This window comes from Chlorocebus sabaeus, chromosome 21 (genome assembly GCF_047675955.1).
Source record: "Chlorocebus sabaeus isolate Y175 chromosome 21, mChlSab1.0.hap1, whole genome shotgun sequence".
Classification (NCBI taxonomy): Eukaryota; Metazoa; Chordata; class Mammalia; order Primates; family Cercopithecidae; genus Chlorocebus; species Chlorocebus sabaeus.
The window spans coordinates 131,392,253-131,405,081 of record NC_132924.1 but is presented as its reverse complement, the minus strand read 5'-3'; the positions used below and the strand labels follow the sequence as shown (position 1 = coordinate 131,405,081).

Below are 12,829 nucleotides of genomic sequence, written 5' to 3'. Positions count from 1 at the left end.
GACTCCCTTTGGTCGTGCTGAGTGTGAACCAAAATTTTCTGGGCAGTTTTAACTTTCTGCACATCTTTCTGACCATTTGCGCTGACTTTAATTCATATGCAGAGAGAACAATATAAAACATTTTAAATATTTAACGTTTTTAGTATTTCCGCAGACTGAATTATTTGAATGCAGGCCACATCTGCTTAGGTAAACCTGTAGTATGCTGAGTGCTTCCAAGTAAAGGTGTATTGCTTGCCTAAACGCTTCTAGAAACCAGTTTCTGATTACTCTTGTGATGTAACTAATAAGGAAGAGGCGTCTCATGTTCTTGTAGAACGGTGGTTCTCCTGTCCTTTTTGCCTTATCTGTTCCATTTTTGAGATTGTGTTGATTTTAGACAAGGAAACAAAGCTACCTGCTTAGATTTTTTTCATTTCATAGGCTTAACATAGAACTAGCCACATGGTGTAGGAAGGTTGGTGTTTTCAGATGGCCAATGAACGGGTGACCCTGTCACTTAGGTGCCTTCTGAGGCATGGCGGGGTTGGGCCCCACCTGTGCTGGTGGGGCCTGCTCCAGGGCACACTCTCGATTGCTGTGCCAGTGACTCACATTCCTTCTTCCTTCCCCTTTAGTTGTGGTCTAAGAGAGGGAAAGAATTCTTCCCTGCAACCAGCTATTGCTTCCAGTAAGAATTTTGTGTATTTTGTTTTTTCCTTTTTAAAATAGTGCCTAAAGCGTTACGCAGCATTGAGCAAAGCTCAAATCCTTCTTGGAATGAGGAAGAATCTTGAATAAATGAACTTGATTGGCAAGTTCATCATTTCATGTTTAGTGGCATTTTGTTTCTAACAGAATCATTTTATCCATTTATCTTTAAAATTTTCCTTAAAGGTATTAAATCAGCAATGCCTCAGGTATAGCATCTTTCTTAATATTTTCTGAGACATTACCTGTCTAAACTTACTCTAGGTTTTTATTTTTAAAAAGGAATGAGTCAGCAGAATTGCTACTGCATGTTTCAATGTTACCAATGCTAATGGAATTTTTTTTTTTTTTTTTTTTTTTTGAGCTGGAGTCTCACTCTGTCGCCCAGGCTGGAGTGCAGTGGCACAATCTCAGCTCACTTCAAGCTCCGCCTCCTGGGTTCATGCCATTCTCCTGCCTCAGCCTCCTGAGTAGCTGGGACTACAGGCGCCTGCCACCACGCCCGGCTAATTTTTGTATTTTTAGTAGAGATGGGGTTTCACCATGTTAGCCAGGATGGTCCCAATCTCCTGACCTCGTGATCTCCCCTCCTCGGCCTCCCAAAGTGCTGGGATTACAGACGCGAGCTACCGCGCCCGGCCAATGCTAATGGCCTCTACATTCCCTGTCAAGTGCCTGCTGTACTTCTTTTGGTAATTAAAAATGCTTGTATCAGCCTGGTGCGGTAGATGATTCATGCCTGTAATCCCAGCACTTTTAGAGCCCGAGGCGGATGGATCACTTGAGGCCGGGAGTTTGAGACCACCATGGCCAACATGGCAAAACCCTGTCTGTACTAAAACTACAAAAATTAGCCACTTGTGGTGGCGGGCACCTGTAGTCCCAGCTACTCCAGAGGCCTAGGCAGGATAATTGCTTCAACCTGGGAGGCGGAGGTTGTAGTGAGCTGAGATCGTGCCGCTGCACCCCAGCCTGAGTGACAAGAGTTAGACTCCATCTCAAAAATAAAAACAAAAATGCTTATATCGTGCGTAGGACGTGGAATTTATGAACAATAAAATCCTGTGCAAGTTCTGATTGTTAATACTGGTCTGCAAGGAGAATGTTGTTTGAAGGAAGACATTCCTTTTATTAAATTTTTGTTTTAAATGTTAGCTTTCAATTGTTTTATGTTTGGAAATGGGAATAATATGATTTAATTGGCAAGAAAATTTTGACCGTTTATGTCAATTCCATCCTGTATACTTCAGCAGGGCGTAACAGGAAGGCCTCTGGAGTCCTTTGGGTCTGGATCTCTTTATTCTACCTGTTCCCCCGAGGCATTCTGTTGTCTGTTAGATGGAGCCACTAATTGTTCAGAGGTTCTGGTGAGGATTAAACAAAATATTGTATGTAGAGTTCCTGGAGCACAGTTAAATGCTCTTTGTATATTTGGTTTAATTTTTCTAAACAAAACAACTTTGGTAATAGCAGCAGCATATTAGAATCTAAAATATGCCTTTGTTCTTTTAAAAGGTAACACTAAAGAGATGTTTGCGGGGTATCAACTCAAATATAATAGAAACTTGAATAATCGTACAATGATTATTTCTAGTTCATGGAGATAATATAAATATAGAAATTTGTTTTATCATTAGAACTTAAAAGAGATTTGAGTCTTTCTTTTTAAGCTGAAAGATAAGATTTAAAGCTGAATATGTGTTCCTGTGTGACTGAGGACTGTGTTTTCTATGATCCCTGTGTGTCCCAGTCTTTCTCTGTGATGTTTTTGCTACTTTAGATTCTGTTTTATGCAACATAAGCAAATGTTTATGAATATGTATTAGTGAGAAGCAGAGTTTGACTTAGTGAACAGATTTTAAAATGTAACAGATTTACTTTGTTCAAATTTGATATATTCTCTTTCTCATTTTCTTTGGCACATTGGAATAATCACTCATAAATGAAAACCTCAGAACTACTGAATGTCTTGGGATACCACTACTAAGAGACAGCTTGATTGTGCAAATTCTAACACAAGCCAGTTAAATTCTAATACAAGCCAGTTCACTTGTATTCAAACCTTATTTGGGCAGAGGGTTTCTCTATTCATTCCAGAACAGAATGGGGCACTACCGGCAGTTCCTCCTATGCTCTTCCTGCAACTCTGCCTCACTGCAGGCGTGGGTGCCGCCTCCTCCCATGCTCCTGCCCATCAGTGCCTCACTGCAGGCGTGGGTGCTGCCTCCTCCCACTCTCCTGCCCATCACTGCCTCCCTGCAGGCGTGGGTGCCACCTCCTCCCATGCTCCTGCCCATCAGTGCCTCACTGCAGGCGTGGGTGCCAGCTCCACCCATGCTCCTGCCCATCAGTGCCTCACTGCAGGCGTGGGTGCCAGCTTCACCCATTCTCCTGTCCGTCACTGCCTCACTGCAGGCGTGGGTGCTGCTTCCTCCCATGCTCCTGTCCATCCTGAGACTGTCCAGGAGCCCACCAAGAGACACCTCATTAGAACAAAAGCTGTTCCTACCACCCAAGAAATTCCAAGAGGTTTAGTACCTTTGTGTGGGGAATCAGGGATGAGAGACCAAATGTTAGAACAAAAGATTCTCCTAGCACTCCTACCTACAAAGGGTTTTAGGAGTTCTATGTTAAGTACTGGGGGCAGAGACCAAATATATGTATTTCTTGTTATTTCACATCTGGCCAGCCCCAGCTCATATATGGCTAGTTTCTTTCTTTCTTTCTTTCTTTTTTTTTTTTTTTTTTTTTTTTTTTGAGACAGAGTCCCAGGCTGGAATGCAGTGGCACAATCTCAGCTCACTGCAACCTCCACCTGCTGGGTTCAAGCAATTCTGCCTCAGCCTTCTGGGTAGCTGGGACTACAGGTGTGCACTACCACGCCTGGCTAATTTTTTTGTATTTTTAGTAGAGACTGAGTTTCTGCATCCTGGCCAGGTTGGTTGCGAACTCCTGACCTCGTGATCCATCCGCCTTGGCCTCCCAAAGTGCTGGGATTACAGGCGTGAGCCACGGCACCTGGCCTACGGCCTCTTTCTGAATCTTCCATGGACCCTTCCAGGCAGCAGCAGACTCTCCTTCCTGTGCCGGCCCTGTTCTCCCTCCCTGGCTGTCGGCCGCGCCTCCCACACCAGCCCCGCCTCCAGCGACAAGGACAGCAGCAGGTCTCATTCCCGCTGGATCTGGAGGAAGTGCTTGATAAATAGATTCTTCAACAGAACAGTCAACACATGTGCAGGAGATTAAGTACAGCCCAGTGACTAATAAAATCAGAACTCACCTTATTTTTGCTCTGATATATGACTGAGTAGAGAAGCTTTATTATTATTACATAAGTATAATTCTGTAGGTGATTCTGGTACTGGTATGTTTAGCTTTAAGGTGTTGCTCAGGCAGGCGTTAAGGATGACAGGATGAGTAGGAGTTTACTAGCATACTGTCAGACCAAATTTGAGAAGTACCAGTAAACTTAGAGAAATCTAATGTTAGAGAAGGAAGAATGTTTTCATTTTGGAACATTTTTTACAGGGGTCATTTTATGATATTTATCTTTAAAACTTGATGTTCCAAAAAATTTTTCTTTACAAATCAAATTTGGAGTAGATTACTTGGTGTAAGATAATCCTGTTTCCAAGTATCGTTTTCATCTAATATCATTAAATTATGGTTTAATTAATGAAAATTGCACTTTCACATAATTTTGGTCATTTGTTATATAAAAATAGTACTCCTGTATTAGAAACATTTTCTTAATTTTAATCCTAAATTACAGAATTAGTTCATGCTTATGAGGATTTCAAAAGTAGAAATACAGAGGGAACTGTAAGAGCTGAGTTTCCTCATTACTAATTTTGTACATATTCTCGCAGACGTCTTTTGTATGCATTTATTAGCATGTGTAACTTACATTAGAACATGTTTCTATACACATGCATATGTGTACAATGTTTTTAAAACTGTATGGCCTCTTAAATTTTTTTTTTTTTTTTTTTTTTTGAGACGGAGTCTCACTCTGTCCCAGGCTCCTGGAGTGCAGCGGCACGATCTCGGCTCACTGCAACCTCTGCCTCCCGGGTTCTCCTACCACAGCCTCCTGAGTAGCTGGGATTGCAGGCGCATGCCACCATGCCTGGCTAATTTTTGTATTTTTAGTAGAGACAGGGTTTCACCATGTTGATCTCTTGACCTTGTGATCCGCCCGCCTTAGCCTCCCAAAGTGCTGGGATTGCAGGCGTGAGCCACCGCGCCTGGCCAAGGATGTTTTATTTTAGCCCCAATGGCAGAGAAAATATTTTCTTTCTCTTTTTTTCCAATCCAGAGAGAGGGTCTCACTCTGTCACTCAGGCTGGAGAGCAGTAGTTCAATCATGGCTCACTGCAGCCTGGAACTTCTGGACTGAAGTGATCCTCCTGTCTCAGCTTCTGAGTAGCTGGGACTGGGACTACAGGTGTGCACCACCATTTTTTTAAGAGACAGAATCTCACTGTGTTGCCTAGGCTTGTCTTGAACATCTGGCCTCAAGCAGTCCTCCTGCCTCAGCCTCCCACTGTGTTGGAATTACAAGTGTGAGCCACCGCGCCCAGTCTACGTTTTTTTTTTTAATAGGTTTTCCTTTTTTTTTTTTTGAGACAGACTCTCCCTCTGTCATCTAGGCTGGAGTGCAGTGGCATGATCTCGACTAGCTACAACCTCCACCTCCCAGGTTCAAGCGATTCTCCTGCCTCAGCCTCCCAAGTAGCTGGGATTACAGGCGGGTACCGCCACACTGCTAATTTTTGTATTTTTAGTAGAGACGGGATTTCCCCATGTTGGCCAGGCTGGTGTTGAACTCCTGGCTTTAAGTAATCCACCCGCCTCAGCCTCCTAAAATGTTGGGATTGCAGGAATGAGCCACCATACCTGGCCCTAAATAGGTTTCTTTTCTCCTGTACAAACCCTTCTCCAGTATCAGGCCCTACCTGCAGAATTTTAAGGGGGATCCCCATCTGGGTGAAGGTGGGAGATGGTACGGAGGGGAGCCAAGTAAGGAAGAGCGTCTCTTGGCTGGTTTGGGCCAAAAGAGAAAAGCAAAAGGAAAGAGTGAATTTTATTTTAGTTTATATTTTGTTACTTTATTTTGTGGAGTCTCATTATGTTGTCCAGACTAGGGTGCAGCACTAATCACAAGCTTGATTGTAGCACATTGCAGACAAGCTCCTGGGCTCAAGGGATCCTCCCACCTCAGCCTCCCGAGTACCTGGGACTTGCAGGTTTGCGCCACCATGGCTGACCTGGGCAGGGTAGAGGCTCAGCCTAGATTTCCAGGACATGATGATAATATACTAACAGATGAGAAGCGTGTGTTTTTAAACAAGGTAAAGGTCAGTTTTGTATAATCTATGATGTTTCAGATTCCAGTGAATTTCCTCTGGACAGTGGGGTGCAGGGAAGACTCTGACGGCATTTTCCACACTCGACTTTTCTGCTCATCATGTTCTCAGAATGTAAAGAGCTGGGTGCCGTGCATTTCACTTTCCCTCCTTGGAGACCAGTTTCCAAAGCTTTAGAGCAGAGTGTTTTAAAGAAGCATCACGTAAACATAGGACATATGATCGGAATATGAAATTGCCTGCTTGACATTTTATTTACAGTTGTTGGGAGTTAATAAGTCATATGTGTGTATTTTCCTCCTAGGTTCATTTTCCAGACACTGAAAGAGCAGAATGGCTAAATAAGGTAAGATTAGAGTATACCAAATACTGTCTATCAGTGGAATTGGAGGATGAGATACCATCTTTCCATATTTGGGAATTTGCATGTTGGTAACATTTGAGCTCGTTTGGACTTTAGTGGGTTGGCTTCTGCTCCCCAAAGACCTCAGTCATAACTAATGCATTTCTTTTCTTTCCAGAGAGTGAGAACTGTCTCTTTGACTTGAGAAAAGTATAGGCATTTGCATATTTATATCTCTGGCCATGTGTCTTCTTTTCTGAACAGCCAGGGCTCAAATCTGTTTTATAATAATCATAAGTTTTAAGAAACATTGTAAAGAAAGAAGTAACTTACAAGAAACTGAATAATCAATAACAACCTTTTTTTTTTTTTTTTTTTTTTTTTTTGAGATGGAGTTTCACTCTTGTTGCCCAGGCTGGAGTGCAATGGTGCGATCTCAGCTCACCACAACCGCCACCTCCCGGGTTCAAGTGATTCTCCTGCCTCAGCCTCCCGAGTAGCTGGGATTACAGGCATGCGCCACCACGCCCAGCTAATTTTGTATTTTTAGTAGAGATGGAGTTTCTCCATATTGGTCAGGCTGGTCTCGAACTCCCGACCTCAGATGATCGCCCGCCTCAGCCTCCCAAATGGCTGGGATTACAGGCGTGAGCCCCTGCACCCAGCCAGCAATCTTTTTTTTAAAGGTTATGTTTTTAGAACGGTATACCTTGAATTAGATCTGTTTTATCTCTGTGTTTCATACATCTTTAGGGCTACACAGTGAACTCAGATGTTGATAATGATCACTTTAAAGTGCTGGAAGTTCATTTGTCATTAAAAATATAGGTGCTTATTAATATTTATACAGTTGAAGAACTACAAATATTACAGTTGTTTTCAGCAACAAGTTGAAACCACAGGACTTTTAGAAATCTTTAAATGTGCTGACATACTTAAACAGAATATTTAACTAGAATAACTAGTTCCTGCAACATATTAGGTAATCAGTAGTTGGTTTTTCTAATAACTTTTTAGAATTTAGATCATGTTGATTTTGCATAACAAGAAGATCCTTCCCCCTCTTTATTTTCAAAACCAGGTTTGGTCCATTGCGAGAGTTTCTCACGAGCACTCGTGTGTGTCATGCATTATAGCATTTTGTTTACACTGAGTTCTTTTTCCTTTCCAGACTGTAAAACACATGTGGCCTTTCATTTGCCAATTTATAGAGAAGTTGTTTCGAGAAACTATAGAACCAGCTGTGCGGGGAGCAAACACCCACCTTAGCACCTTTAGTTTCACGAAGGTCGACGTGGGCCAGCAGGTCAGTGGTGTTCTCTTAAGTATCCTCACATGTGCACACAGACTGCTGTGAAAACATGAAAAACACATTTTCTTTTTTTTTTTTTTTTTTTTTTCTTTCTTTTTTTTTTTTGAGACGGAGTCTTGCTCTGTTGCCCAGGCTGGAGTGCAGTGGCACAATCTGGGCTCACTGCAAGCTCCGCCTCCCAGGTTCACACTATTCTTCTGCCTCAGCTTCCTGAGTAGCTGGGACTACCGACGCCTGCCACCACGCCCGGCTAATTTTTTGTATTTTTAGTAGAGACAGAGTTTCACCATGTTAGCAGGATGGTCTCGATCTCCTGACCTCGTGATCCGCCCGCCTCGGCTTCCCAAAGTACTAGGACTACAGGCGTGTGCCACTGCGCCCGGCCAAAAAACACATTTTCTTTCCATTTTTTTTTTCCAGATGGGGACCTCACTATGTTGCCCTACCTGGCCTCAGACTCCTAGGCTCAAGTGATCTTCCTGCCTCAGGCTCCCAACTAGCTGGGTATATGTTTTTTAAACAACTTCAATGAGCCCAGTGGCTCATGCTTATGATCCCAGCACTTTGGGAGACCTGAGCTAGAGACCAGCCTAGGCAACGAAGTGGGACCCCGTCTGCAAAAAAGTTCCAAAGTTAGCTGGGTGTGGTGGTGCACGTGTGTGGTCCGGACTACACGGGAGGCTGAGGCAGGAGGGTCACTTGAGCCCCAGGAGGTCGAGACTGCGGTGAGCCATGATCGCACTACTGCATTCCAGCCTGAGTGACAGAGTGAGACCCTATTTCAAAAACCAGACAGGTTCAAATTATGTTCTGAGGAAAATTGTTCACCAAGAAGGTCTACCGGGTGTACCTGCATTTCCCACTCAGGCTCTACCTCTAGCCGCAGTGCCTTTTCCTATCTGTCAGGAGGCTGTCCTGCTGCCCTCTCGCCTGCCGTGCCCCTTCCTGTCTGTCAGGAGGCTGTCCTGCTGTCCTGCTGCCCTCTCGCCCTTGGTGCCTTTTCCAGTCTGTCAGGAGGCCGTCCTGCTGCCCTTTCGCCCATGGTGCCCCTTCCCATCTCTGTCACTTAGGCTCTGCCTCCAGCCATGGTGCCTTTGCCCATCTCTGTCTGGAGGCCGTCCTGCTGCCCTCTGACCTGCCGTGCCCCATCCCGTCTCTGTCACTCAGGCTCTGCCTCCTGCCACGGTGCCTTTTCCCATCTCTGCCGGAAGGCCATCCTGCTTCCCTCTCACCCTCACTGCCCCTTCCCATCTGCCGGGAGGCCGTCCTGCTGCCTTCTTGTCCGAGGTACTCTCTTGGCCATGTCAGCCTCCATCGCATGGCTTCTCTTTAACACTGACTTTTTTCCCCTCACGTGTCTTTCTGCTCCACATTCTTCTGTCAGCATGCCCTTTTCGCGCTAGTTTTAAGTAGTCTTTCCTGTGAGAGAGTTTGATATGTGAATTCATGCTAAATGTGCAGTAATTGACATGTTTAAGGTGTTTACCCCTCTCGGGATGTTAAAAAACAAAACTACTAATGACTCTAATGCTGGTAAGGTAGGTACACCATTCATTACGTAGGTGGAAGGAAAGACGGATTTTGTTAACGGAGTCACATTATGTAAAAAGGAAAGCTCTACTTCCTAATACCACTTCTTGTAAAAGCCTCAAGAGTACATTTAGTTGATCATGGGAAGTTTTTCTTTTTATTTTGTGTTTTTAAATTAGTGTTTAAGTAGCAACAGTCCAAGGTAACATTTATATGCCTGAAGACTCAGAACGTGAGAGTTCTTATAAACACACACACAGTCCGTACACGTTGGTGCACGCACAGCAGAGTAAGCACACAGACATCCCCGCACAGTGTGGTTCAGGGTTGTGGTAGATGTGGCTGCGGGAGGGTCTGGCATGGCCACTGTGTATTTGCCACCTGTTAGTGGGCACCCGTGTCCACCCCATGCTCTCCAGGCTGCTGGCCACCTTTCTCCATCAGAGCTGACTGTGTGTGTGCAGAGAACACTCTGTCTCAGGAGCAGTTACTCCAGACGCAGGGCCTCCTGTGCAGCCTTACATGTGACACCTGCCTGTATGTGCTGCTGCTTTTCTTGCGACATGCCTGAGGCGTGGCCATCCTGTGCAAGAGCCCATGTCGCTACACAGGACGCCTGCGGGACGAGCCCATGTCTCTACGCAGGACGCCTGCGGGACGAACCCTTGTCTCTATGCAGGATGCCTGCGGGACGAGCCCGTGTCTCTACACAGGATGCCTGTAGTACACTTTCACTGTTGACTTTACCTTCAGCACCTAAAATGGTAACCACAGATGGGGAAAAACACAATTACAAGTTAAAGTGCCGTGTGAGTGCAGGTTAAAATCCCAGTGACAGGTTAAATGCTGTAAAGCAGGGGCTGCATGCTCTGTCTGTACATGGCCAGGTCAAACACGTTTTAGCTCTGACTCCACCTTAAGTCTCTGTGGCACACTGTTCTGCTGTCTCTCCCTCCCTTCTTTCACAGCCCTTTAGCCAAGTGAAAACCATCCTAGCTCCAGGGCTGTAGAGTCAGGCCAAGGGCCACGTTTAGCCTGTTATGCCCTAAGTTACAGCATGTTCATGTTTGTGGATATTTAAAATTCCAAGCTCACCTGGGTTTATTTTAGGAATAATTTTATTATGTTTGAGTTCCTTCACACACACGTTAAGTCTGATACCAGCTGAATAAGAAGGTCCTTGGAGAATAGCAAGAGTATTAAGAGGAGTGCTGATTCAATAAAGATAACTTTGGCATTTTCACCTACTGTACCAATGTCTTACAAGTGGCAAACCCAGGCTTTCTGGTGAAGGGACGGATAGAATGGCATGCGGAGTCCTGTGCAGGGCCCTTGGCCAGACTGTGTGCTGACCAAGACCTCGGGCAGCTGGGCAGTGTTGCCTTCTGGTGTTTGTCCTTCGTTAGGTAATGCCCAGTCATCTGGAGTGGGGTTGGTCCCTTCATCTCAGTGTCATTTGGGGAGTATGTTATCTGATGTACATCATGCCTGCCCCATTTTCACTTACTAGCATAATGTGGTGGTGATGTTTTTAGTGCAGTCTGTACATGGCTTAGCTAGTGCCATAAAGAAAAAGCCTGGGAACTTGGGAGCATAGGAGGTGTCTAGACTCTCAAGTAAAAGCTTAGAGTTTGGTTCGACAGCTAGGTGAGAGGTGTGATTTTAATACATGCAAACTTGTCAGAGTAAGCAGTAGTTCTCTAAAAGTAAAGTGCTTCTTTCATTTTTGAGACAGGGTCTCACTCTGTCACCCAGGCTGGAGTACAGGGGCGTGATCACCACACACTGCAACCTCAACCTCCCGGGCTTAAGGGATTCCCCCTACCACAACCTCCTGCGTTGCTGGGACTACAGGTGCGTGTCCCCACGCCTGGGTCTCCACTAAGGCTGGTCTCAAACACTTAGGCTCAAGTGATTCTTTCACCTCAGCCTGCTGAAGTGCTGGGATTACAGCTCTGAGCCATCGTGCCCAGCGTTTTGTTTGTTTTGTTTTTTTTTAAGAGATGGGAGTTCACTCTGTTGCCTAGTCTGAAGTGCAGTGGCACAGTCATAGCTCACTGTAGCCTCAAACTCCTGCTCTCAAGCAGTCACCCCATCTCAGCCTCCTAAGTAGCTAGAACCACAGGCGTGCGTTCCCATCTTAGCTATTTTTTTTTACTTTTTGTAGAGATAGGGTTTCACCGTGTTGCCCAGACTGGTTTCAGTCTCCTGACTTCAAGCAATCCTCTGCCTTGGTATCCCAAAGTGTTGGAATTACAGACCTGAGCTGCCACGCCGGGACATGAAAGTCTTAAGAAATGAAAAATTATGAGACATAAAGAATAAATGAAAGGAAGTTATGTTTCAAACATGGTAGTACTAGGATGGAGTACTGGAAAAGGGTCAAGTTAGATGTGAAGAGACGAGAGTAAGAGGCTTGAAAAGAGCACATATGTATCGTTACATGTGCTGACAACAGCAGTCATGCCCAGTGCTTATTAACTGCTGTGGGCAAGGCATGCACTACTGTCTTGACATTTATTTTGTTGCCTAATTTCACAGTAATCTCATGAAACAGAGGCCGTTGTTTTTCTGCAGATCACAGGTGAGGAAGCTGAGGAACAGGGGTTAAATAGCCGAAAATCAAGCCGCACTCTGTTATGAAGGCAGAATTTTAATTCCTGTTGTAGTCTGAAATTTAAAGCTTGTTCTCTTTATCTCTATGCTGTTACAAGGTTTTTTTTTTTTTTTTTTTTTTAACCTCTGTATTTTAAAATAAGCTACTTCTTATTTCAGCCCCTCAGGATCAATGGTGTTAAGGTATACACTGAAAATGTAGACAAAAGGCAAATTATTTTGGACCTTCAGATTAGGTAAGTTTTTATTTGTTGTATTTGTGTCATGGTTAATGGCGTGTAATGTCACTTAGCTGCACCTGTAAGGTGGAGGATACAGAGAGCACACGTCTTACCTGCTGTCGGTTGGAGTTCTTGTTAGACATCCAAGTATTATTTACCTTCTGGGTCTCAGTTTCTAATAGCCTCGATAATTGCCATTCATAAAATGTGTTAAATAAAAAGAAGTTAAAGACACTACAAGAAAACTATGGACCAATATTCTTTATGAACATTGATTAAAAAAAACGCTTAACAAAATACTAGCAAACTGAATTCAGCAGCATATTAAACAGATTTCACGCTATGACCTAGTGGGATTTATTCCCAGAATGCAAAGATGATTCAGCATACAACAATTAGTTGATGTAATACACCACATGAAAAGGAAAAAACCAAATCATGTGATTATCTCAGTTGATGGAGAAAAAGCATTTAACAAAACTCAATACCCTTTCATGATAAAAACACTGAATGAACTAGGAATAGAAGGAAACTAACTCAACGTAATAAAAACCATATAAGAAAACCCCACAGTAAACATTATACTCAGTGGGCTGGGTGTGGTGGCTCACGCCTGTAATCCCAGCAGTTTGGGAGGCTGAGGCAGGCGAATCACGAGATCAGGAGATCGAGACCATCCTGGCTAACACGATGAAACCCTGTCTCTACTAAAAATACAAAAAATAAGCCAGGCGTGGTGGTGGGCACC

The 12,829-nt window shown here is 44.2% G+C and overlaps 1 protein-coding gene and 1 long non-coding RNA gene across 4 annotated transcripts in view; one reads left to right on the top strand and one right to left on the bottom strand.

The window, feature by feature from the left end:
- Positions 1 to 12,829, top strand: part of ESYT2 (extended synaptotagmin 2) — a 99,691-nt gene that overhangs the window by 24,766 nt on the left and 62,096 nt on the right. For all 3 annotated transcript variants that reach the window (XM_073009561.1, XM_073009562.1, XM_073009563.1), the window contains exons 2-4: positions 6,364 to 6,405; positions 7,574 to 7,708; positions 12,020 to 12,096. In XM_073009561.1, coding sequence (XP_072865662.1) covers positions 6,364 to 6,405; positions 7,574 to 7,708; positions 12,020 to 12,096 — 254 coding nt within the window. The remainder of the gene's footprint in view (positions 1 to 6,363; positions 6,406 to 7,573; positions 7,709 to 12,019; positions 12,097 to 12,829) is intronic.
- Positions 6,387 to 12,528, bottom strand: LOC140709734 (uncharacterized). The gene is made up of 3 exons (XR_012090480.1): positions 12,195 to 12,528; positions 7,667 to 7,750; positions 6,387 to 6,679 (listed from the first exon to the last, which is right to left on the bottom strand). It is a non-coding gene; the product is annotated as an uncharacterized lncRNA (long non-coding RNA).